Source organism: Bombus bifarius, unplaced genomic scaffold (genome assembly GCF_011952205.1).
Source record: "Bombus bifarius isolate JDL3187 unplaced genomic scaffold, Bbif_JDL3187 scf7180000008162, whole genome shotgun sequence".
Classification (NCBI taxonomy): Eukaryota; Metazoa; Arthropoda; class Insecta; order Hymenoptera; family Apidae; genus Bombus; species Bombus bifarius.
Window position 1 is genome coordinate 1101475 of NW_022884484.1, and position 27429 is coordinate 1128903.

The 27429-nt window shown below is 37.1% G+C and overlaps 1 protein-coding gene across 3 annotated transcripts in view; it reads right to left on the minus strand.

Annotated features, from left to right (window-relative positions):
* Window positions 1–70: 70 nt before the first annotated feature.
* Window positions 71–27429, minus strand: part of LOC117208813 (UNC93-like protein) — a 57075-nt gene continuing 29716 nt past the window's right edge. For all 3 annotated transcript variants that reach the window (XM_033450209.1, XM_033450211.1, XM_033450210.1), the window contains exons 4-6: window positions 12730–12892; window positions 6591–6858; window positions 71–3789 (exon numbers count right to left, since the gene is read on the minus strand). In XM_033450209.1, coding sequence (XP_033306100.1) covers window positions 3470–3789; window positions 6591–6858; window positions 12730–12892 — 751 coding nt within the window. In that variant the 3' untranslated portion in view covers window positions 71–3469. The remainder of the gene's footprint in view (window positions 3790–6590; window positions 6859–12729; window positions 12893–27429) is intronic.

Consider the following 27429-nt stretch of genomic DNA (forward strand, 5'->3'; position numbering starts at 1 on the left):
TGAATGAATTATCAACTATTCAGTTACAGGAAAAGATGTTACAGGTACCGAAATAACAACAAGTGCAATAGTCTGTTACAAATTTTGTAATGAAATATTGCTTTCGACTTATCGAAAGGGAGGAAAACAACACGATGCACGTGCACGTTTCCTTTATACAACTGTATAGAGTATTGTTTTAATACTTTCCGCAAAAGATTCATCCTCCTTTTGTACAAATGTTACGACATTAAGAAATACGTCTCTCTAGTCTGTTTCCCTACTATCTACCGAACTATCGAGAAAAGTGAAAGTTAACGATAGAAATTTCAGCCGTACGATTTCAGTCAAACGATTCGTCAAATTTTCCTCGACCAACGTTTATCCATAATATGCTTCTTCCCTTAGTCAGAAGTACAAATTAAACGGAAACTATTTACTTTCTTGGAAATTATTAAGTACATTTTTGGTCCCATCGAAATGGCAAAATATATATGCATATTACGTAAGTATATATAAAAAGATGTAAGTGCGACATAGGTTTTATTGGTACTCTAATCTTATGTTAAAGATTCTTGAGCAATCTTATCGATTGGTGGACGGAATACATACTGTCGAGAGGGATGATATTACAATACACAGTAGGTCAGTATGTTCATCATACGTGATCATCGAACGATCGTAATAACTAACGCATAATACAATTCGATTCGATTAACAAAATACTGATTCAACATTACGTCCGGGATAGAACCAACTATCCTTTTATATTTCTTTTTTTCCTTCCTCCATTTTGGGACTATTCTATATGGATAACAATATAATCATCTTGGCTTGGTCCTTCGTTACGAAAACAATTGATCATGAATTTTCGCGAAAAGAAGAATACATACGTATAATAATATTCGCCTTTGCCTACTTTCATGTTTTTCCTTTTTTTCTCTTTCTTTGGAATATCGAAAGAGAAGAAAAGGAAAAGAGAGAAAGATGATCTATAAAATAAATTTTTCTGAATACTTAACGTTAAATTAACGACTACAATGTTCCTTACGTCTACTACTAATACGTCATAATTTTTCGTTATTGTCTCTAACATACGTAATTAAGATCATGCTCAATCACGATATCGTTTTCACGATTATTATCATGATTTCGATTATTACTGACAATTGGAAGCATTTCGTGGTGCACGTACGAGAGAAATGCATCGGATAGAATTTTACGATCTACGCTCTTCCTCCTCGTCATACTCTTGGCGATGGTGAACGTGAAATGTTCCTTGGAAATGTTTCTTCGTGAGTTGATTCTCTTCGACGGTTTCGGTTCCATCGATCGAATGCAGATGCACAATCCCGGCCTGTTTTCCACGACAGACTTAGCCTGCATCAATCAAACGAACAAAACGAAAATATCATCCGATTGAAATTCCTTTATCGTTTGCAAATTCCATAAAATGTGTCTCGGAATAGAGAACCTCGTGCCCATGATTTAAATTAATAAAATAAATTATCCCGTTGTCGTCATAGTTTAGCAAATATTTTAGTCACAGAATAGTTAAAATATAAATTACAGGCTCGATCCAGTGGATGTTTGATCTGACAATAAGTGCATCTGTAGTCATGAATAAAAAAAAAGACAACAAAGACACGAAGTCGGCCAGTTTACAGTTTGAAAAATCGTGGCTTCACTGAGCCAGAACAACGCATTCAAATGGAATATCCATTTCACCGCATATACAATTGCTATCCATAATCTATATACAAGATAAGCGGATTCACGATCGAATCGCTCGGCATGAGAAGATCCGATCTTTTTATCACAAAACTGCGACACAAATTCCGATAAAACTTAATGGCAAGTTGCTACGAAGCGCTTCCACATAGTGGCAATGAGGAGGTGTCTTACATCTTACGAATATGTACGATCTACGAATAGTCAACACGTCACGAATTCGTTTAACGAATGGTCTCTTTTGCTTGTTCATCTATAACGAGTACAATGAGCGACGAAATTATTTTTACAACTGAAAATATAACAAAAATTTGTAGAATGATAAGACGGTATAAAGAATTTTGTAATAATACCTCATATATGTACTTTTAAATAAAAAGTATATCGAGAGGTTGTTTATTGTCCAATAATAATAAGATAGTTTGTAACAAAGTGTACTTAGAAATACTTTTGTGATTTTCCTGTCTCAGAATCTAATAAATAATATATTTCTAATATTTGAAATTACTTTCAGTTGCATATATTTCTTATTGTATAATTTTCATTGTATAAGTAATTTTGTTACTTATCGTATACGTTCTTTGAACGTATTTTATTATTTTTCTTGATCTTTTCCCCTTTGTACTATTTGAAGAAATCAAATTCGCTGATTTATATAATAGTTTATTTATGGCTGATACTTCAATGATACTTTTAATTTAGTTCCTATTATCATTTTCTTCTCTTTCTTTTTCTCTTTTCTGTTTTTTCAATAATTAAACTTACGCTTAGGTGAAGATCTCGAATAGACTATGTAAACGCATAAGGACGAATATGGCATCGGAACGCGCTTCTAGCACCGTCAAGGCAAGCAATTCGTTTTAACGGTCGACAATGGAATCGCTGTGTGTTGAACCGTTGCAAGCGATACGTGTAACAACACGTGCACGAAGCGGGACTGATCGTCGTCTAGGTATACACCCTTCGTGCATTTTCCTTATCCCTCATTAATTTTGTATGAGTCGGTTTCTTTCTTTTATTCTTTCACGCTGTGTCTCGTGGCTGCTCGTTTCTCAGCAGAAACGCGTTTCAAGTACAGAGTCGCGAGCTTTGTCGCGTGCGCGATTTGCGTTTCCCTTTCTCCTTTTCTTTCGTTCCTCGATGCAAGAAAAGAAAAGAAACGTCGGCGCGCGTTACGCCAACACGCGCTACGTTACGTAGCGAAGAACGAACGAAGCTCGTCTAAAGTGAAATTTATAAAATCAACGATCAACGCGCGAACAATTTACAAAAAAAAAAAAAAAAAGAGAAATTTTCGAACGCTCTAATAAGAGTAAAACCTTCTCTCCATCTTATCGTAATCCAGCGATATTTCTTACTGATAATTCATCTCCGAGATCGACTTACAATTTCATCGCAAATTCGTATAATATCAGTAACACGAGTAATCGATGAACATTCTTCCTCTTTATATATTCGTATCGTTCATCGTATCGATTCCCGCCCTACGTTCTTTTAAACAAAACAAATAAAACAAAAACCGCGCCTACTATCCCTTACGCTTCCTATAAACAAGCAACAATCGTGATACCACTGTTTCAGTCAGTTTTCGATAGCTCGCTTATCTATGTCGGATGTATCATCGTGCATCTTCGCCGACTGATAAAAGGTAGCTGCGTTCGTTATTACAGGAAAAAGCAATAAGGAAGAGTAAAAGAGAAGAGCTTGAGACACTGATGAGATTCCTCGTCGGTGCGCGAGTTCGCATCGTGATATTGCTTCAGAGATGAGTGATAATGATATCGTCGTCTATATCGTCCTTTTCGTCGTCCGTTTCTTCCACTTGGTTCGCCTCTGCTTGGGCCGCTTTCGGATCCTCCGCGATCGCCTTCAGCCTTTTCTGTTTACGCCTATGCAATAGTTCCACTATGATGTAGCCAATTGTCCCGATAAGAAGCACTGTTAGCATCACGTACAGCTTCATACGGGCGCATAAATGGGTGCTGTATGCGTATGCTATCACGAAACCGGCACTCTCCCATAGTCTATAGTTGGAGAACGCGGCTTCCTTGTTACGCCTGAATAGTGTTCCGTATAGACCTGCAAATCGAGAAGAAACAATTAGGTCAATTTTCGAACGTTCGTTAACGATGGAATTTAAGAATCGAATTAAACTTTTTCGCAATTACCGAGATAGTTAAATTGACTTTCTTGAACTCAAGAAATAACTTTTCCATTGGCAATTTATGCTTTTTCGAATTGTCGTTGTCTCGAGACATTGCTATATAATAATAATGATAATAATTCGTTTCAAACTCGCGGCCAAGAAATACAACTCGCTTACGATTTTTCTAACCACACGCTTCCTCCTTCGATCTTCTCATTTATCCTTCCATACTTTATGCTTATACTATCCTTAACCCAGTTGCTCAAACCCACATGCTAAGAGTCTTTCTATTCTGGAACTGTTATCTCGTTTTAGCCAGCCCGATTGCTTCTGCTAACTCTTCTTTCCTCAGTATTTTTATCTTCCTTAACCATTCCTCCAGCTGTTCCAATTTTTTTATCCATCATCGGTATCTATATCTTTTTTTTTTTTTTTGGATTTATCTCTTTTTCCTTTCAGCGGAATATCGCGTAATTCTTTCGTACACAGTTCTCATTGTTTCCTATCTCCTTCTAGTCATGTTCGAGCTAATCGTGTTTTCCTTTTTGTTAGGAAGTTTCCTAAATTCGAGAAGAATATAAAAAAATCGTATTCGTTAATAAACGTATCGGTGACTTTTCGTTTGAACTTCTACGCCGAACTTTTTCTACGAAACATTACGATTAAACTATCAACGATGTCGAGAAAATTATACAACCGTATAAAATCGAGTATCTTCTAAGAAAGATTGACCTAATTGTACTGGATTTTTCTTCCTATAGCTACTTTGCGAATAATTGACATACAAAAAAAAAAAAAAAAAAAAGAAAAAGAAGTCCTTTAAGTAATCTCAACGTCATTAAGTTTCTCCTTGGAATAATTCCAATCTTTTTCTTTTTTCTTCTTTCTTATCAACAGTATCTATCCGTTTCTCTGGATATAATTTAATTCCTCTTTAGCAGACGTTCGACAAATATTTCATCCTGTCAATAGAAAATGTCTCGATTACAAAATAAAGGAATCTAATAAACCATCGATTTGAATTGAATATTCAACTCGAAGTCTCATATAAGTATGCCATAATCAGCCATTCGACAAACATACAATAAAGTTTTCCTTTTTCCAAGACGAGGCTAACCAGTTAGGGCAGTTGATAATGGCATTCTTTAGACACGAATTAACGGAGAATTCTTGAAGAGGAAGAAAAGACTATACCTCGAGAAGTTCCGGTTAATCGTCGTGTCGAATGAACATTGCTACTAGTTGTCCATTTTCGTATGAAAAATCGGTCTTTGTACGTACTTGTCATTGTGCTTGCGACTAGCTGTTTTCCATTCTTTTCAACGCTTATTTTACATATGACTCATACGTGGTATATTTTAAGATCATTGCATAGAAAAATATTTAAACTGTTAATATTTAAACTTAGCTAACTGTACGTCAAATAGTTTCCGATTCATACTAATAACAGATAAAATAAGGAACTGTAGTAGTTTAATAATCCTTTATAAATCCATGTCAAGGTACTTTTCATACCTTACGTTAGATATCTTTTCCTCTTTTACATTTACTATTATCTATTACCTGTTATCTATTTGCTATTATCTATTACATATTCTGATTGAATTTCGCGATAAGAGAATCTAATTTCACTTGTAACGTACCATGAAACCGACACAAATAATCAGACTGCCTCGTTAAAAACAATCCATCGTTATCATCGTTCCCATCTCTTCTCATAGTTATTCAAATAGTGATAAATGAAATTGTTTTAATAAAAATCAGCGTATGTAAGAGATTCATGATAATCGAACAGCTGATAATCGATTTTTTAGATAATAACGTATATTCTAGTAGTTAAAAGCAAGATTCCCACGACTACCACGTGAATTTCCTGCACTTTACCCTGGCAGCCACCGATACACGCCGAGATACGCTATACCGTAACGTTTAATCATTGCGAAACATTATGTTATATTATATTTGCGCATTTTTAACCCACAAACTGCCGCAATATTGTGTTGGCAATTAAGTGATTGCGGATTTTCTCAATACCACCTTGTTGAGAATTGTGGATCTTTGAAGCCGAAATAACGTTACAGGAACACTAAATTTATACTTGGAATTAATATTAGAATAGTTATACAGGGTGGTTGGTAATTGGTGGTACAAGCGGAAAGGGGGCGATTCTACGTGAAAAAAGAAGTCGAAAATATAGAATAAAAATTTGTCGTTCGAGGCTTTGTTTTCGAGAAAATCGACTTTGAATTTTCGCCCGGTACGCGTGCTGTACCTAACCCCAACCTAACCTCAACCTAACCTAATATACCTAACCTAATATATTCATCGATACACGCTTGTACGCGTCTCAACACTTTCTTCTATACCCGACTGTTAACCGACTGAATAGTCCACATTCATCCGTTTTCACACGCACACACATACCTTCACACACTGATACCCACACACAAGTATCTCTACTACGCGTTTAATCCAGTCCAGCACAGGAAATTATACATATCTCAACACGCCTAATGACAAAATCCGCAATCACTTGGTCGCCAACCCAATAATATCAACCACATTGTAACAAGCTAACTGATCATTCGCATCGTTGAAGATCTATTAATCCGTGAAATTTATCTTATCGTAGACGATAGCGCAGAAAAATGTAGCGACGAACGAGGGTCATCGATGACCGTCGTGACAAGAACCATTGCTCCGCTGTATTCTCCGAAAGCAAAGTTATACGTACCATTGACTTGCGTCTGCCAAACAGCGTCACCAACACCCCACAGCCCGGAAACCGTGTAAAAAACGTAAGGGTTATCGGGGTGCGGTTTCCAGTGGAGTAGCACGACGATAAGACTAACGTGAACGATAGCACCCAGCACCATAAGCGGCTGTCTTCCGACGAATTTCATCAAAGAGCCGAAGACCAAGGAGCAAATAGCGTTCACCACTCCGAAGCAGATCATAACGTAGCCAACCCGGTGCACACCCAACGCGCAGGATATGTAGGCCTGAAAAAGAGAAGGATGGAGTATTGTTAAGATCCAGCAATGTACGCGAAAACGTGACAGACGATCTCACATTGATTCAGGGAATGTCTGGTTACAGGTAGCGATAGGATACATCGAATCGTTCGTAACGGATCGATGAAATCCAGTTGATAGGAAAGGATCGTAATAAAAAGATTACAGGTTCGATGGTGTTCAATAAGCCGAGTTTTATGCGGTTGTCGTAAGGCGAGTGGTCGATTCTACTTTTTCCTGGTTTCTGAATTTCGTTACGTAAGTTACACGATTTGATGTTTCATTGCCGAGGAACGACTGATCTTCTGTGAGTTCGACGACGTAAAGATGGCATAAATAATTCGTAGCTTCTGCGATAAAATTGAAAGGAATGCTGGTATTTTTATGAAATTATTTGTCGGAAATTTTCATTGCTTCTAAAAATTACGATGGAAGCCCATCTACGCGAACATCGTTCGTTCGAACCACGTTTCCTGGTTAACGCTCGATTAATTGAAGTTTCGCTGCTTCGACTCGTCAACCTGAACTCGAGATCCTATTATACGAACGAAAAGTGGCAGGTAGCGGGGATAATTGGCAAACTGCCATTATACGAACTCCAATTATATAAACTTTTTGTTCCGCGACTAATCCGGATAAGTAGAGTCCTACGGTATGGAGTCGATCAATGTGATCAATCGATCGTGAGCGATCTTATCCTGCATACTGGGTGACCGTTAATGAGAGCATCTCATTGTTGTAGTTTTCTTACGAATGTATGTTATGTGTTGTAATTTTCTACGATCGAGAAGTTATTCTATATTTTCAACAAGGAAAAGAAGAGATAAATGAAAATTTACTATTGTCGAGTTTTTCTGTTATTTTAAGATACCTGTACTAAATATTTCTTTTTCGTCCAATATCTAATCCTTGTTTTTGCACATATGAAATGTAAATTCATATTTGATATCACATAAAAGAATTATAATTGTAATATATGATAGCGAAATATGGAAGAACGAGTTGGAGGATCGAACGAGGATGTGCGTGATTAAAGAAGCTGTAAGTCCAAGTCGCGTTTCTTGGAATCTCGCGAGATGGAAATTAAATAAATTATTATTATTGTACAGGGTGGTTGGTAACCGGTGGTACAAGCGGAAAGGGGGTGATTCTACGCGTAAAAACAAGTCGAAAATATAGAATAAAAATTTCTTTTTTAATTTTTCCATCGAGACAACGATCTATGATAAAGTGCACGCGTACCGAGCGAAAATTCAAAGTCGATTTTCTCGAAAACAAAGCCTCGAACGAAAAATTGTTATTCTATATTTTCGACTTCTTTTTTCGCGTAGAATCACCCCCCTTTCAGTTTGTACCACCAGTTACCAACCACCCTGTATATTACAGAATCATAATATAATAGAAACTAACGCACTTAGGAAGAATATTTAATATACCTCGAAACAACCGAAATATTAGAAAACAATAAATTCAGACGATAGAAGTAACGCGGAGACTAAACATTTCTTTCCTATATTTACTTCTATCATAAATTCCTTCTTCGAGGAGCATCGTGTCTCGAAAATCGTCTGTCGCATAAGAATAATACAATTTGACGAAATTCTCACGATAGGAAGAACTCAACGCGCGAAACAATGCTGATAACGTGAATCCAAAGTAAGGAAACTCGATTACAGAGTCAAAGAAATTTCGCTGACACTGTGGATGCTGCGAAGATGCGTTCGTCGTTCCTGCGTGCTTTCATTTAGCCACTTCGTGTGCGTGATAGCTGCGCAGGGTCCAGCCACACCATCGCATCGATGCACCAGTAGAACGAGAAAAAAAGAAGAAATACTGGTTCACGAGATTCCAGGTATGGAAGTGGTATCGGGGAATTGCTGCAAGAATAAGATTCTGGGCTATTTATAACATGTCGAACCAGCTGATTCAATGGAAGTCAGCATCCCAACATGCCCGATGCTTTCCAGTAGCGTTTATTCTTCCAATTACTTTATTCCTCGCCCAATTTGCCCACATATTTCATCATCGAACTGGTTTCCAACAGGTTTACCTTCCAAACTGTATCATCTCCTTTTGCTCCTTTTCTTCCCCTTCTCTTTTTTCCTCATATTTTGCATACGCATACGTCTCTACACTTATATCATTGCTCGTAAGTACGTGGACACTATGATCGATTGGTCAGTAATCCTGTCGCGCTGTTTTGCTCGTTTTCGAAACCGATATCCGTATCTCTGCAACGTTAAATGATATCTCAAGCGGATTGAACATAATTTTCAATTCGTTTAAGCAGAGATAGGGAAATTCAGACGGAGAAAATTTAAATACGGAGATTTCTGTTCGAACGCGTATCTCTTTCCATTTCGTTGTTTGTTAGATGAAACGTTTGGTTCGCCGATACGAGAGCAAAGTCGAAATAGAAAAATTAAGGCAAGAAAGGACGAACGAAATACGTACGAGGACGGATGGGAAAGTTTGAGGAATCACCGCTGGGAATTGCATTAATTGTTATTGCTATTGTCATTCCGGGAACTTTCCAATCTGCCCTCGTATCTATGCGAACGAATGGAAAATTACTTGCCACTGCTTCGCGTACTCTTACTACGAATTTGTCACGAGTTTTTCTATTTGAATTTCGTAACTAAATTACATCCTGCCAAATTTAAAGGAATGTCCATTAGCAACGTGAATTACCACGAAAATGTACCTGGCAGACTCGCGCTTATAGTCATTTAATTGCAGGGATCTACGACGATTTTATTCTTTACGATCATTGCACTTATACACATGACGCTACGTAAATCATTTTTACAAGATAATCGCAAAGAACTAAATCGACGTTCTAAGAACCTTGTAATTGTTAAATCTTGTGGAAACGTTGCTCGAGAGGCTCTCTGTACTCGAACGTGGCAAGCTAGGAATTTACAGGAGACTTCTAAGACTCGGGTTCCTAAATTCTAATCGCAAAATTAAAAACAAAAAAAAAAAAATAAAATTTATTTCAAACTAATACCAACTAATACTAATGATTCGCATACTTATACGATTCTCGCGTACCATTAGCAAAATATTATCTCTTTAATGGATAACTTTCAAACGCACGCTTTACCCAATTTCTCAAGGAAACAGACGGTAATGTTCTTTTTCCTTTGGCGTATGAAAATTCAGCGTTACCAAAGATCGATCGAATGTATACGGCCGTATATTTACGAGCAATGCCGTATTTATACGCCATTCATTTTCATGCTGGCGATTTTTTAGTTGTACGCAGAGCCAATCGTATATTATACAACTTATAATTTAAAGTCATTCAGCGCTTTAAAAGCCAAAGGATGCGTGCTTCAGCCGATATTTCAGCATATCTGTGATCAGTAGCATGTATTTCCGGAGAACAATTGTACGACCTCGCATGGCCGTTACGCATCACGAACCTGCCGTTCTGTATCCGGTTAGTATCCGGGTGATCCTAGCCAGGTTTTTGTGTTGCATCTGATGAGGATAATGATTAACGATTTTAGTTTACTGTTCGCTTTTGTTACTGCGTTTCTTCTTTTCTCTCTCTTTCTCTCTCTCTCATCCAATGGATTTTCATCGTCCAACATGATACCATTACGTTCATACGACGATACCACGTAAGATATTACGATCGAACCCCTGTTCGACCTTTTTTTTTGCAAAAAGACGTAGAGATATCGGCGATGAGACCAAGTTCGCGTAGTTCCACTTGTAATAAAAATCGCGTAAATTACGTGTTCTTAGTGCGTTTATGGGAAATCGAGGGACGTGGAAGGTGGCAGAATGCGCGTAACGAGTAAAAATATGTAAACTATTTAACGCTATTGACTGCTTTTACAAATTTATTTTCAAATTCCTACTTCGTGTTATATTTTTTCCGCAACGATAACTAAAGGAATATTGTAACGAATTTTATTTTGTTTTTTACGTATTCAAACTGAAAATAATTTTGTATCGAGGCTACTTATACCAATACCAGTCGAAATGACTGGTATTTGTGAAAGAGTAAAAGGGTCCTGCCATCTGTTTATCGAACGCCAATTAACCAATTTCTTCGTTTTGTACAACTCCCCACACGTTCTTAAAATTTCTACCGCGTATCGTTCGATATGATGATATCAGTTATCAAGAAAATTGCCGATCGATCGCTAGATAATTAGATGCTAACTGTAGAAATACAACACCAGTCAAAACGACCGGTTCTACAATTTTATAAATGTGTCGATCCTCGTTTAGGGATCGTGGTCCCAGATGGATTAATAATACGAAAAATGTACTATATAGCACGAAATTGCTTCTGTAAGAAAGTAATAAATATACAAATATTCTATTGTTACGTGTTTTTTTAAAGACCAGTCATTTTGACTGGTTTTGGTAGAAATAGCTTCGCGTTAACTATAGGTAGTTCTAGCGTTAACAGTATCCAGTTATAATACTCGAATCTCTGGCTAGGTCCTGATCTTTCAATTCACTGGAAAATCAGTCCATTTATAAAGATATCAATTTTCATAAATATCCGTCATCCGTATAACTCGTCGTACATTTCTTCGCTATTTATTGCCGTTCGTTCACGCGATACGAGTTCACGTTCGGATATGTAAGCGGATTTAATCGGCGAAAGTTCGGTTAATCGGCCATTAACTATCGAACCTCGTTGCGGTAAATGAAATCGTAATAAAACGCAAGCAACGAGATGCGAATAAATGGAATGCAGACGAATCAAGTTGTAGCGTATACCGATGACGAAAATTAACGATAAAAATTCTATTAAAGAAACGTTATTGTTAGAAAATTATTTATTTTGCTACGATATAAACGCGTCACGGTATGCTAGAGTGGCAGCATTGAAATTGTTTTGCAAATTTCTGAAACGAGCAACGAAGAATTCTTGGATAATCGGCTGGATAATTCTGCGTAAACCATTATTCTAACCAATATTATTATACTTTTAAATGGTCGGTCACGTTTCACGAGATCGTCTCGATTCTTCGCTTCGGTTCCTTCGACGTGAAGAGATTCATTCTCGAATGCATAATAGTTGGTTCGTAATCGATGTCTTATCGAACCGAGCTTCCACCGACAACGGGCTCGTTCATTTTGTAACGAGCAGCGTGGGCGAAGTTATACGAATCTCATTGTTGTTCGATTGTTCTGCCTCGTGAGTCGTAAATAATTGCCTGAGTCGTTAAGCAACCGTCGGACAATATATCGTCGAACTCTTGGAAACTCGTTAACTTAATCCTTAAATGCGTGCTTTTTGTCCGAACGCAATAAAACGCGTTGAAATTGTTAGTTTATTCGTCGCAAGATCGTAGAGAAAGTTTTACACGGAGAGAGAATTCGTTGTCGGACGATCGTAGTACGCTTAGAACGTATAAATAAATCGCCGACTGTACGTTACAATAATCGAACAATAACAGTTCGTAGGAAGATTATAAAAATAATAGAATAAGAAATATGGGATAAATACAGGGATATATAAAACACGATAAAATAATAAAAAATAAAAAATAGTTTACGCTTACGTCAATTAACTTAACATCTTATCGATCTTATAATATCTCGATTAAAACGAATATTCGTAAGTGCCATTACGTAAATCATTATGTATACATGAAATGAGTATTTGTGTAATCACGTACGACGACATCGTGTGTTCGAAAATCAATGAAACTCTCCATCGAGAAAATCTCGTTCATAGATCGTTGAAGAAAAATCATGTTCTTACATCGGAGACGAAAAGCTAATGTGTTTTTTTTTCCTTATTTTTGCTCGTAAGACATCGTTTGATTACATCGATGTGAAATTAGAGTTTCGTAGAAGTTGTCAACAGTGCTAATTACTCACTTGTGTAAAGTCTGCACCGATGAACGCCTGCTCCATGCCGATCCATATTGTGATTGGTATAAGGAGCTGCTGATAAGGCTTCTTCAGTTGATAAGCAGTTGCCGAGAGCAATTGTATACCACTGAGCTCTTGACTGTCCACTTTTCTTTGTTTCTCGCCATACCTGTAACAGGGAAGAGGAGAATTCTCGTTATTCCGTCCGAATTGAGTCTAAGCTCTGGTCGCGCGACTAATTTGACAAGTTGCCTCGAGGTTGCAGACACGATCGACAAGTGGAAATGACAGAGAAATGGTAAACGACGCAAGTGTCGGAAGTGAAAATTGTCCGTGTCGCAGGAGAAACGGAGATGTCTGTTAATTTCGGCGATTTTCGTAAATTCCTGATCGAACGTCGTGCACTTTCAGGCTTCGCCGTCTTTAAATTTGGAAGAAAAATAAATAAACACCAGAGGAGGAAAAGATTATGACAAATCCATTCCTATTGGTTCTTCGACGTTTACTGTTCGATAATTGAAAATACTATGCTCGATGTTTGACTAATATTTCAACGGTCGTGAAAAATGCCAATCATTAGAAAAGTAAGCGATGAATGTACGAAGTTTGGCAAGAAATCAAATGTATAATTTGCAACGATAAATATCTTGAAATGTTGTGACAATCGGTATTTTTAAATCTTCAAACGTAATACAATGTTACATTATCAAAATCGTAGTTTTATCTAGATTTAGGATTAAGTGTCTGGTTTTATCAGCTTAAAGAACGTGGCATATCATCGTGCTCTTTTAACCGTAGCTTAAATCCTGTAGTTTTCAAATAGCATAACAACGCAATCAAACCGTAAGCGTATTGTTGTAGAGACTTATCTGGCTTGGTATATTTATTCTGATACATTTGTGGTGCCGGTTTCCTATGCTAAATAAGTAATCTCGAACGCCTGTGACAGTAGAGGCTGTCAATGGAGCCTTGATACTCGCATGATTCGAAATGTATGTATTGCGAAATGTTGACAGGAATCAGTGAGGTAGAACGCCCGTAGATTGATTAACAACTAGTTGGAATATATTAATCGTGATATGGAAAAAGAATTCGTCAAAGACAAACACAAGTATTTCCTGTTTTGAAATATGATTTCTGGCACTCGAAGCATTAACTTGTAACTCTTTTTACAGTTACATACGTACAACATTTCTCTCAAAACACCTGCGACAGATTATAATTATTTAAACAGTTGCAAATAACGAGACGGACGTAATTGGAATCTTTCTTTATTTAGAAATTTTTCTACGCGTAGTTTAATTCTTATCAAAGGTCAGTTAATTAGCACGCGGTAAAATGTAACCGTTCTAGCTACTGGGTCGTTCAAGAAGCTGTCGATGGCAGTTTTGATTGTCGATTTAATTCGCTATATACCGTATATACGCACGAATTAAAGATAAAAATCTGACGAAATCTATAGAAGGAGCGTTGTTTTCCAACGGAAAGGAAAGATCTTCTATTTTGAGACAAAATAAATCATCTTATTGGTATTTTGATTTTTGCGAAACGTTGTTTTCATTACAAGAAGCTGGATATTGCAGAAGATTATAAAAATCGTTTCCAGGAATCTATTGCTAAGAAAAAAACAAGTTTTGCGGAAAAGTAATGACGAAATTATCTAACAAACAATAAACAGTTGTTAAAGAAACGATGCTTATACTGTTTAGTAATATATTATACAGGGTGATTGGTAACTGGTGGTACAAGCGGAAAGGGGGTGATTCTACGCGAAAAAAGAAGTCGAAAATATAGAATACAAATTTTTTTTTTAATTTTTCCATCGAGACAACGATCTACAGTGAGATCCGTCATAACGTACCGCACGCGTACCGAGCGAAAATTCAAAGTCGATTTTCTCGAAAGCAAAGCCTCGAACGAAAAATTGTTATTCTATATTTTCGACTTCTTTTTTCGCGTAGAATCACCTTCTTTCCGCTTGTACCACCAGTTACCAACCAGCCTGTATAAAGATATATTGTATAATTAAATTTCTGATTACACGACAGGATCAGTCATTTTTCATAGGTTCAGAGCGGAGGAAGGGATTCGTTGTTGATCGTTCCATCTTCGTCAGAATCTTCAATCTACGCTGTAATAAAGCAAACCAACACTTAATGAGCAATAAACTTTACATTTACAAGACGCGCGCTCATTAAAACGAACGTTCGTCTCTCGAAGACACGACCGGTTGATCGAAGGAGTAATTTTACAAGTGGCACGATATAAAATTCTAGTCTCGGTATAATTTAACGTTCAAGTTTATCCAAATCAGACGTGGAAAGCTTACGCGTAGCATTGTAATCGTGCGATACGTTCGTCTCGCAAAAACATAGTGCACAAAATAACTTCTCCTTGAAAATTCCCTCGAACGAACTCTGTACATTTATACGCAGAGAAACAGACTTAACGTGCATGTACAGGATGCTTCACGCAACTGAGTCGAACAACCTAAAAGTGTGGTTTGTCTGGTATCCGGAAACCGACGAAAATCGAAGCTTTTCGCCATCCTGGTATCTTCTCGTTGAATGTCAAATATTTAGTCGCTACTTCGTAGCAGCCAGTGTGTAATTTTGGCAGAGTATAACTTCGCTTGGAAGATAAATATCGTTAAATTTAATTTCGTAAAATGTACGAAGTGGAAAACTAGGAAAGACGTAAGTGTTTCTGCGACGTATTCTCGTAGTTCTCGGGTCTTTATGCATATGCCGATCTCACTGTCGTTTTTAGTAAACGTAAAGTCTTGCACGAGGTGTTGGAGAAAAGCTTTAGCGTAACATCGAAGCAAAAATTCAAATAAATCAACGATGATTCTTTTCGCGCTATTTTCAATGAAAGAGGACACGATCGAAACGAACAACGAAAGAAAACGATCCAAAGTGCGTAGCGGAATTAGAGACGCGTCGATTGCCATACGAAAAACTGTGTAGCTTCATTTAGAAAATACATTTAAAAAATTCATTTAAAAAAATAGGGATAACGAATAAAGAATCTTGAAAATACTTCCATTTCGAAAATGTCTACACACGTCAGATCGTCTATCATCCGAGACCACTGAATCTCGCCCAATGAAACTTTCTTCTCTATCTTCTATCTTTCCGTAGCTATATCTTGACCCGTTCACGTGGAACACCTTGTACGTACACCGTACACCGTACAAAGTGGTAGTACGTACTTGCTTCGTTTCGCGATGAAGGCTGGCTACATTCGTTATATCTCGGCGAAAAACCGGTTGAAATTTTTGTCACGGTTTTATCACCGAAAGAAAATTCCGAATTCAAGTCGAACGTGAAACGCGTGTACAGGTTCGAACGCGTAACACAGCCGGAAAACGACAGGAGAGGGTGGATTTTTACACGAGTTGCTGGATCCACTATCGGCTACGAAGGTCGATAATTTCGAGAGAGAGAAAGATCGCGGAAATCCTCATGGCGAACATGTCAGGCAGAGAGGCAGGCGAACACTCGTAAAAGAGCCGTTCAACAGAATCCGGTAAATTATCCTGCCGCTAAATTTAGCCACGGATCACTTGAATACGATCTACCCTGAGGGGGCTGAGGGATCAGCGATTCAGCAGCCAGAAGAAAGTCGCTGGAACGAAGCAACCCGGCCGACGTACGAGAGAAGCCGAGGTTTTTAGAGTCGCTGCAGCCTCGGGCGACGTTCGCCAATTCTCCAAATAAATTTTAAACGGCCTGGTGCTAAACGACCGTGGCCATCTTCTCGTGGTCAGCATTCGAAGGTACGTTTTACGACCCGAGGAATCTCTGTTGTTTGGATTTCTGGCGATTATTAACCCTTAAACCATTGAATGGTCAAGGATGGGTAAGATCTCGGCATTTTTTTGAAATTGTGGAATTAACGAAATTAAACAAGCGGCGTTTTATTATCATTGAGCGATGGACAAAGGATAGAAAAATTATCGTTCGTAATAGTTATAAATAATTACGTCGCGATGGTGTTATTGCGAGAAGATAGTATTAAAATAAAATTCGAACGGAGTGCGTTCATGATAGATTTCGAGCGTTAAAATAAGAAAATCTGTATATTCTTCTGAAAGTTTAGAAATCTATTATCGAATCTACTAAATATACCTGTCTTATATATTTATATGATTTATGGTCTACTTGGTATATTTATTATAATATATCTATAATATTCCTATATTTACCTTATTTTTATTATTATCGTATTTTAAAGAGAAGACACGCGTACTACCTTCCAATGAGCTTGTAAATTAATTTTATTCTAACGTAAAAAGATTCGAACGAAACCTTGAATCTTAACACTTTTTTCATCGCTGAAGTATACTTTTCTATTTACATTTTCTTGCCAATTCTCAGAGTCATCGATGTCTGTTTGAAGATTTTGCAATGGCCAATCATCGGTTGAAACGAGTCTCGCTAGTTGTATCAGGGACAAACATATTCCGGTCACTTGACAAATATACGTATGCTTTATACTGTACACTGTACGCTGTTTTGAGAAAGTTCTAAGACTTGTTGTTGCCTTAAAACACGACGAATTTCGTGGTGTAAGATCAGAAAAAACACGAAATCGTAATGAAATATGTTTAACAGCGAATAGCGTACAGTTGGTTACGTTCTTAGCGTTAAATTTCTTGGACAACAGGCTTGACATAATCTCCTGAATTGAACTCGAGAACAGCAGTAAATTAATTACACGCTAGATACTGGATGTCTGGGTAATCGAAAGTTCGCCAGCAAGGATTTACGTAAACCTAGTTACGCGAAAATCGTTCTGTATTGTTTCTTTCCTCCTGAACTCGCGACCATAATTTCCATTCTCAACGTCGAACGACAAACAGAGTTTTACGTGAAGCTCGTCACTCATTTTTCTACGACATTTTAATCATTCTTAAGAAACAGCTCTATTAAGAATGAAACAAATACGAAGCTGTTCTCGTAGAAAATATTACATTACTATGTATTTATCGTTAATGTGGATGTATCCTTGTTCATATAACAATTGTTTTTATTACCTTAATATACAAGATATATTTCAGTATATAGTAAATTTACTAAATTTTTATTAGGTACTATTAACGTAATATTAATTCGACAACATAAACGAGGAAACGTAAAATAAAACGATATATACGATTTAACGATACACGACGTAACAAGGATATTTTCGTAGCTACTTTCATTTCGAAAAGAACCGAGTAACATCAAGTTACGTAGAACAATTTTTAACAGCGTTATTAAAATAAAGATCTTCCAAGAATCAAACAGTTAGATATCGTCATTAAATACGATACCAATCATGTTCATTAACATAGTTCCCAAGACGGTTGAGAGGAAGTGCCAGATAAAATCCTCCTGCCCCTGCGCAAAGTTTTCATCGACCGCCACGAGTCAACGTTCACGTTCGCGAACCTAATATTACGTGCTATATTTCCGTTAAAGTAGCTCTAACTCGCACTGTTCTACGAATCGATCTGCCAACAAACACGAAACTACTGTTCCAGATTATTTCATCGCTTAGATACGTACCTTTGATTACAATTTTTATGTAATTCAATTAGGAAATTCCGAACAAACGAATTTATAACGATTATATCATTCGTGGTGGTTATTCGCGATGGCGTTGATATTTAAACATTAACATGTATGTACATATAATTGTCTCACGAGTAAACGCAAATAATTCTGTTCTTTCTGCGATTCCAACTGCGAACTGGTGTCGGAGCTAAACGCATGTCGAACATAACGCCCGCCTCGATCTGACCTCTTTACCTTACCTCCGACCTTAGCCTTAACACGCTAATGATACCTGAAAATGTTTCTTGTAACTACACCGCGGACATTTACGTAAGTTTGTCTTACTACGAAGACAAATAAAGAAACAGAGAACCTATGGAGAAATTTGTTTTATCTACTTAAGTACTGTGCTGGGTGCTACACTTTGCACGCTATATATATGTCGAAGTCAGGTTGGCATTTTGGGGCGTTCGATGAACCTTTATTTACTTTACCGTCGCGAGTGTAGCCAATGTTTATCAGTACGAATGTGGACACTACAAGAGGCTACGAGTAATGGTAATAGGATGGTCGAGATGATGGTGACAACGAATTCAGGTTCGATAACGAATCCACGGTCCACGGGAGGACTAGTATCAACGTGCTACTCGATTCGGGTAACTTCCCGATAACTCAATCGGCAATTCGTCCAACGACTCACTAACAAACTAACTCCCTTAATCCAAAAGAGGCTGCCCTTATATACTCCTGCCCCCCTTTCTCGGGTTAATCTTTGTTTTTAAGGAGAGTTTTTAATCATTTCATAACTCTGTCAGGTACATGTCCCTCCCGTGATCGTGGCTACGTCCAGTGACCTGCCACGTCACTTCGAGCCCAAACCCATCGTCATAAAGTCAGATTGGAACATTAAGACTATTTCTCATTTTTATTACTTAAGGGCGGCTATAGTAAAAGTCTGGACTAGTGTATTGAGGTTTTTCCCGACATTCCGGACGGGAAATCCCGCTGTCTTTCCATCTCCGACATATATATCTTTGCACGCAGTACGTATTTCGTGGATTTTTGCACTTTGCGCTAATTATAATATTTGTAAGCTTGCGCGTATTTCGACGAGTCACCGTACGCGTTATACGTCGCAACTATCTATATCGCACTTGTCAGATACAATTTAATTTCGTAAACTTATAACGATATATCGTGTCATTTACGTTTTACTGTCTTTTATCTACCACTGACCATCGTATACCTAATACAAATCATAGATTTTATTGACTCGAGATTGTCGGACGTTAAATATTATTCGATCCTGGTCCGCGATTGTGCAGTGCGCGCTACGAATGTCAACGTACGTGCAAGTCATGCACGTGAACATTCTAACTAGAATGTGTCAGCTTGTAAACATTAAACAAGCCATCGGCTAATCCAAATACATAATTCAAGAATGTCTGACTCATAGTCACCGCTACCGATTGCATTTCTAGCTGCGTTAACTATACATATCCACGTATATCTAATGAACGAAGGAGAAAGAAAGAAAAAAAGAAGAAGAAGCGAAGGAAAGGCGGAAAAACGAGTGATCGTAAATATGTTTGCGGAATGGAATGAAGTATTAGCCGTGGACCGTTAATCGATCGTAAACGTGTGTGTGACAAACGCGAGGTGGAAAACATCGGTCGCGCGAAACCGTTCACCACGATAAAACAACGTCGAAGCGTTTAAGTAGCTTCTGTCGAATGCAAGGTCGCTCGGGTTTCCGGCCACCTTAGTATAGACAGATAGATATATATATACACGGATATAATATCGATACGTGTTCGAATTTTATGGAACGTCACGTACGAGAAACGTGAATCATCCTTTTTTTTCTGGGAAAACCGAATCCTTATTGTTCTAGAAATATGAGAAAATATTCGTTGCGAAGGGGAATGATTGCGATAATCGTAGACTGGCCGATTTTTACGCATTTGTGGAAAATTTAACGCTGGATGGAAGCGAGAGAATGAAGGAAACGAAGGAAGAAAAGAGACAGAAGGAGCTGAGAAGAGAAGGAATACAAGGAGCAGACGAAAAAGGAAAGAGTAGAATGAAGACAAGCGAGAGAAGAGGCGAGGAAAAGGAGCAAAAGGAGAGAAGCAAGAAGAGACAAGAAAGAAGAATGAAAAGCAAAGGAGACCAGTCATTGAGAGTAGTAACTATCTTTGTTCCTGTTTGTTCTCAAGTTCAAGCAGAAATAGCTCGATCGCTTATCGAAGATAAGATTTCTCTGCTTCGCCTTTCCTCTACCTGTCCGTACAAATTTGTTTTATATACCATATTTCAATCGAGTCAATAATTTATAAACCTATGCTTTATCTGACGTCTTAGAAATTGCTAGACGCGGATGTTTAAGCAAATTCATATCTTTACGACCGCGACTGAAAAGATAGAAGCTAAGCAGAGAATTGGCTTTTCATCGATCGAATATCGATAGATATTATTGATAAAATAGAAATCTTACGTTTCGCGTTTTCACCTTTTCTTTGCATTCTTAAATTTGCACTTTAAATTTGCGCGACACAGATTACCAACCGCCATACAGGCAAACGTCAATACGCTGTAAAAATCTTATTTGCAAGCGTAAAGAATTTTGTAAATAATAGGAACAAAATTACACGACGATATTACAGTAAAAACAGGAAAAATTAACTATTTTATTTTTCACATACACGAGCGATGGAAACTATTGTTACCTAATGGAAATTACATTTTTATTTGTCCGTCGCTATGATTTATGTCACGGTCTCACAATACTCCATTCAATCGATGAAAGAGACGATATCATAATTGCATTCTATAAGGATAGGTAAAATGCGGCACAAGTATCGTTGATGTATGCAACAAGATACCTTCTTCGCGGCAAGTATTTCATTGTTCGAATCGTTTAATGATACAGGAAGCGTGGAATTAGAGAAATGCACGAAGAATGAACTAAAAATAAGCATGGACAAACGATATTCCAGCTACAACAATTTTCGATGATTGTCAGGTAATTTTCAATTGGCGTAATAATTAAAAGTCTGAACGAAAGATAAGCTAAAGTTATTAATTATACAATTACAAGCGAAAGAATTCGAATTTTTCTTTTGATATTTATCGCGATACCGTGAACGAGGAAAGTAAATATGTCGTTCCATTCACAAGTACTATATTACAGAATGAATCTCACGAAAAGAATGTCGTTATTTTGACTTCTCCCGTTTCTTTTTTTTTTTTTTTTTTCAAAGATTTGAATCCTCGGTATATTTCCGACAGTTCTTCCTCGAACAGTGAATTTTCACGCAATTAATCCATTGATAATGAGAGTCAGCATTGCGTTAAGGCAACGTTGTATTTGCATTTTTTTCCACTTAATTTACATTAGATATCGAATTCCGTTTTTTAGTATTGTGGTTATGAAAGGAAATTCCAAAGATTCGTCCGATATCTTTGTTCTTACTGTCTTCCTTTTTCCACTTAGATCGCATAATTTTATGTAGCACGAAGAGATCAAAGTGTTTGTAGCAATATGATAAACTATTTTTTCATACCATGAAAATATTTATATTTAATATATGTGCTTGTTACGATATTCGAAATATTTTTATGTTTCAATTTCGCTCCTATTTTATCGAACAATAAAATAATTCCGATTGAGATATCTAACTGGCAGAAGTATTCGCTCGAATATTTCATTACCTGACAGAAACTGCTAAACCTAAACCAATAAACGCATGTACGAGTAAAAGCGACAAAACTTTCCGATCTACGTAATATGCAGTTGCAACACTAGTCGCGACCACTATGCCAGTCGATAGTAGAACTCAGTCAGAATAGCGATTGCAGAATCATTGCAGAACACACGGTGTTACGAATCTTTCATTTATTCGACTTCCACCGTTGAGGAATACTGACACACTGCGTGAATGGCTGATTTTATTATGCACAGCGAGTCTAGAAACTGGGCCGGGTTATAACTCTGTTTCTATCGCGGATAGAAAAAGATCGTAGAGGAACAATTTGCATTCTTTATCAAGCTCTATCATCGTGCATCGATCTTTTTTATACAATTGCACTAATGCAGTTACAAAGTGCTATTGTACCTTTCTTTTCTTTTTCTTTTTTTTTTTTTTTTAATAAAACCTTACAGTTTCTTTCGCATTTATTGATTCCTCGTACTATTCCGAACAAAGAAGCGTTAGAATACAATGTCAAAAAAAAATTAATATTTCCTGAGAGAGTTTCATAAATCTTATACAGTATCCATTAACGTTAAAATGGATGTTAATGGATATTTTGTATAATACAATAGAGCTCCCTAATACGAATACCCTAATATCTGAACGTTCTATTATTCGAACCGTTTATTATCAAAGCATAATAATTCTTATCAAGAGATCACTTTCTTCCATTTGAAATTGTATACATATTTGATTAATGCTGGTATACAATGTACTGTTTGCTTTATTCGATCGAGTGAATTCTGATTGTATGAGTTTAGTATGAAACTAATAAAACACGACGTAAGTTGCAATGTAAGTGCAACAAGATTAACAGAGACGTATAACGTTGGAAAAGCCACGATCGCAGATATTAGACAACAAGAGCATGATATTGAAAATTATCTAAAGTACGTAGATTACTCGAATCAGCGTTAAGAAAACCTTAAATATACTCGTATAATTAAACGGTTTCATTTCGATAGAGACGATAATAACGAGGATTTTATACGAATGAAAACAGCCAACGAAAGTGGCAACGAAGAGTCGTCTTCTCGTGTCGAAGCATTCGATAAAGAGGTCCGATGATTTCAAAGTACAGGAAGAATGTAACCCTATGCAGTTACTTACGTTGAATTATATGACTTAACAGCGAAAATAGACACGGCATGCATAAATATTGAAAGAATCAGTCCATTAATCTTAACGCGTATTAGAATAAATGAAATCTCATAGGAGAAAAACGATAGCTCTATCATCCGAAAATTGCATTATCCGAACAGGTTTGTCTGCCTGTTAGTCCGGATAAGGAAGGCTCTATCGTACATACGATATACGCGAAAAAATGTTCTATGGCGAGCGCTGAAATACTTTCGTGTGTCGGTGTGTTGCTCTCGCCAGGTACGGAGATCGCTAACGCGCGCAAAAATAAAAAGGAGAGAAAATCCAGCGTCATTAAGCGCCATTATAACGTCATCCATGGTACCAGCGGTCGTAACAATGCGGCAAGGTCAGCAAGAATCGCTTTATCTCGAGAGGAAAGAATAAGAGGCGACTAGAGCTGATGGAAACGAGCTGGCGAGTGAATCGGAAACTCGAACACCACCTCGGCCAGCCTCTGTGTATCTACCGTGCAAAAGTTTCCCACTGATGATTTTGCTCTTGCAACATGCACACGGGAATGGCTTCTGAACCGTTATAACACAGTACGGTTGGCTGGTGAAGCAACTGCACCGATTCAAGTATGGACTTGGAACGATAAGTCGAGAACTGTGCGATACGATACGACACGTTCGCTATTGCTAATGATATTGTAACAAAGAGCAGCAATAACACGACGTAATGAATTACAATTATTACGTGTTGATTTTTCAATGTAAATCCCATTGAAAACGTTTCAGACGAATTAGATAAAAACGTCCAGGAAATCTTCTTAAGATCCGAATCTGTAGTGTGAAATTGTTTATAGCATGGTAGAAACCATGATGATGATAAATATAACAATAATACGAACGTCAAAATTGATGCAAATAGTAATCTATAGTAACCTAAGGAAATTAAGTACTCTAGAAGGTCGTAGAAGCTACTCGAAGAGATCCATTATTGAAAAGTATGAGGAAAAGGAGGAAAATCGTGGGAGAGACATTGTCGAGAAAAAGTATTTGAGAAATTTACAAGTTGCAACGTTAGATATTAAAAATATGTAAAGAGAGATACACTGACGTTAAGAATTGCTCGAGAAAATTGCAACGTAGATAGATCAAAGAAAGAAATATTATCCGAAGAAAATAATTGGAAGAAAGATTCTCTTGTCTTGGAATTAACAATTGGAATTTTCTTGGATTCAAACAAGATTAAAATGATATGTACATATATATATTGATTTAAAAAATTATTTGAGAAAGCCGGAGGTCAATTTCTCGCGACGTTACTTAATCGACGTTAAGAAAACTTACGACCTACGTTAGAAGACTTACACTAGAAGACACAATTGCAAATTATTTGAGAAGATCGCAAATTGCTACGTTAAAAATTGCATCCAAAAGAAATATGTTCTTAACGAGCGTGAAACCTCAAGTTACGTTTGTAACGAGTAGATACATTATCGGTGAAGAAACCAAAATCATCCATATGCGATTGGCGTAAGAACATGATTACAGACGTAAAAAAGCGAAGCTAATAAACGCTCGTGTCTGTATTACATTGTCAATGGAAAATGACAGCTGAGACATATACAGTTATTTCTCGCTAATTTCCGAGGCCGATCGCGCGGAATCGTTTACCTCGTTTCGGAATTACGAAGGATCGTGGTTGTGATCGATCGCAACTTAATCTTTCCAGGAATCGGAATTCCAATGGAATCGCAGAATCATCAAACGTGCAATTTCACGCGCAGCACGTGGAATGCGTGTTGCGCTCTGTTATTGTGCAGGTGAATCCACCGAGGATGAATTGGATGTTCATCAAAGCGCAGACTGCCGGAAATCGAAAGTAGTCAAGTGTTTCTGGCACAAGAGATATTCCTTTCTCCTGGCAACTATTTATACCAATACTAAGAAGAGACAAAGGAGCTCCGGCTACAGCTACGTTAGAAAACTTATCGTGTTATGCAGCGTGTTTAATTCAAATAGAAATAGTTCATTTGAAATTTCTTAGATCTGGATTTTTTAGTCTGCGAAGAAAACTTTTCTTTTTTTTTTTTTTACTAATTATTGATAATGGAATTTCGGGTGGTTTTACGATGAAAACGTATTCCGCTAAGATTTTAGACCAGTTTTAACGAAAACAAATACGCTTATCGTTAAATTAATTAACAATTTACTAAAGTATAATAACACACGTAACAGAGTGCGTAATATAAATTGCAACGTATATGTAATAAAAAACTGTGTCATAATATCAAGCGTAAAATGGTTACATAAAAGTAATTTTGTTTCAAACTTACACAGCTACCAAAAAAGTTCAAATAAAATGGTGATTTCATACTAACTTGATTTTGATGATGTGAAACGTTAGACGTGAATTATTACTAGAACAGGATCACGAAATAGACTTAATGGAAATGGCATCTAAACCAAGTCGATTTAAAGGATGATAGGATAAATAAAAATGTTTAATGTTACAATTTCGTTTTAATGATTATTATCTGTGTTTGAAGTTCAGAAAACTCTATAGGTATTATCTTTTGCAATCTTGCTCGATGATGTAATAATTTCTGTAGAAATGTTCGATTTTACGTGTTTACACGAATTAGTATGACGTATCGACGTGAATAACATGACAGAGGAAACGAACAATTTTTCCAACCGCTTCGATGTTGTGAGGTACGATCGTAAATCAGACTACAATCATGAACACGAGGCTCATATCTGAACGATTCTATGAATGAAGCATGGATCCACGGTAATACGGTATATAATGGTCTAGCCTTTACGTAATTCATAAAGAATCGTAAAATTCGCACTCGAACGAGTCTCCTTATTCACGCGGTAAAATACAATCATAATGATTTATATATGTCACTTAAAATGCGAAGAAACTTAAAACGCGATACATATAATATAATAGTTTGCGTTTATAATCCATTTCTAATTGCTAAATAATAACCGCATAGAGGTTTCTGAAAATCTTACGAGATTACGAACATCGAACACGTTTTATACGTAACTATGATATTTTTTACTATTCTATCTTGCCTTCAAACTGCTTTTAGACAACTTTCGAATATCGATCAACTCATTAGCTTAATTTTATTATGTCATTTCAGGCCCGAACTACGAACGAAACAAATTTACAAATTGCCACGTATTTTGCAAAGCAAGAATATATTCGTTAACAATGAAATTATTAGGTACGAGGATTATATAAAGATATCAGGTAGGGTATTTTATAAATTTCGCAAGTTCGTTATACGATGCAATTATCGTCATTTCTTCGTAGTTTTATAATTCAATAATTCTCATTATACAAAATAGCCTGCATAATTTTCAAATACTCCGTAATTTTCTAATTCCTTCGTAACTTAGTTCTACGATTCTCCTTATATAACATAGTCTATATAGTTTCATAATTTTCACGATCCTCGGGTTTCTCCATAGTTCGATACTAGAAGCTCATAAATTTGAAACGCAGTAATAGCGATAAATAGATGTATTATTTGAACAAGACTCGCAACTATAACTTCTAATCTTCCTGTTTCTACGCAATGCCCAAGTTCCATGAAAAGATAAAATTCTCTACGCGTCAAAAATATACCTTTTCCTATTCACCTTTAAGATCTCCTGTAAAAGTCTACCTTAAAATTGCTCTTCGGGGTCAACCGTGAAGACTACCGTTGATTACAACAAAAAACTGCCACCGCGCGAATCTAAACCTAAACCGCGCTAATGCCCACTTTTTCCCTCCTCTTAACGAATCCTCCATTTCATTCACGTAGATTGTGAGAACGACCCGCGATAATTCATTTTTTGTTGACACGTTTAGATCACGCGTCAGATTCTCCCAGCGACTGGTAAACCGTAGATGAAGCGATAGAAATGTCGTCACCGTTCTTCGCACTTACCATGGGAAGATATCGCTTGGATCTAAAGAGTTGGAAGGCCAGACGCATTAATTATCAATGAAAACGGTACAGACCCCATGCATATGCAAATGTTTAAAACGACACGCACGTTGGTGTATCGATGATGAAGCGTCAGCAACGCCAATAGAAAATCAGCATTCCCGCGTGCGCGGCTATTAATATTTTTAGCGTCGGTATATCATTAGAACGTTGCCAACGTCCGGATAAGAGGGCAGACGTCCTTGGTGGACGAGGTAGTATGTACTGTTATGAAAAGATACAAATAATATTGCCCTGTGTCTACGGACAACGCGTGATTGAAATGCAAATGACGACATCGGATGATCGGGAAAAATTCTGTGTAGCC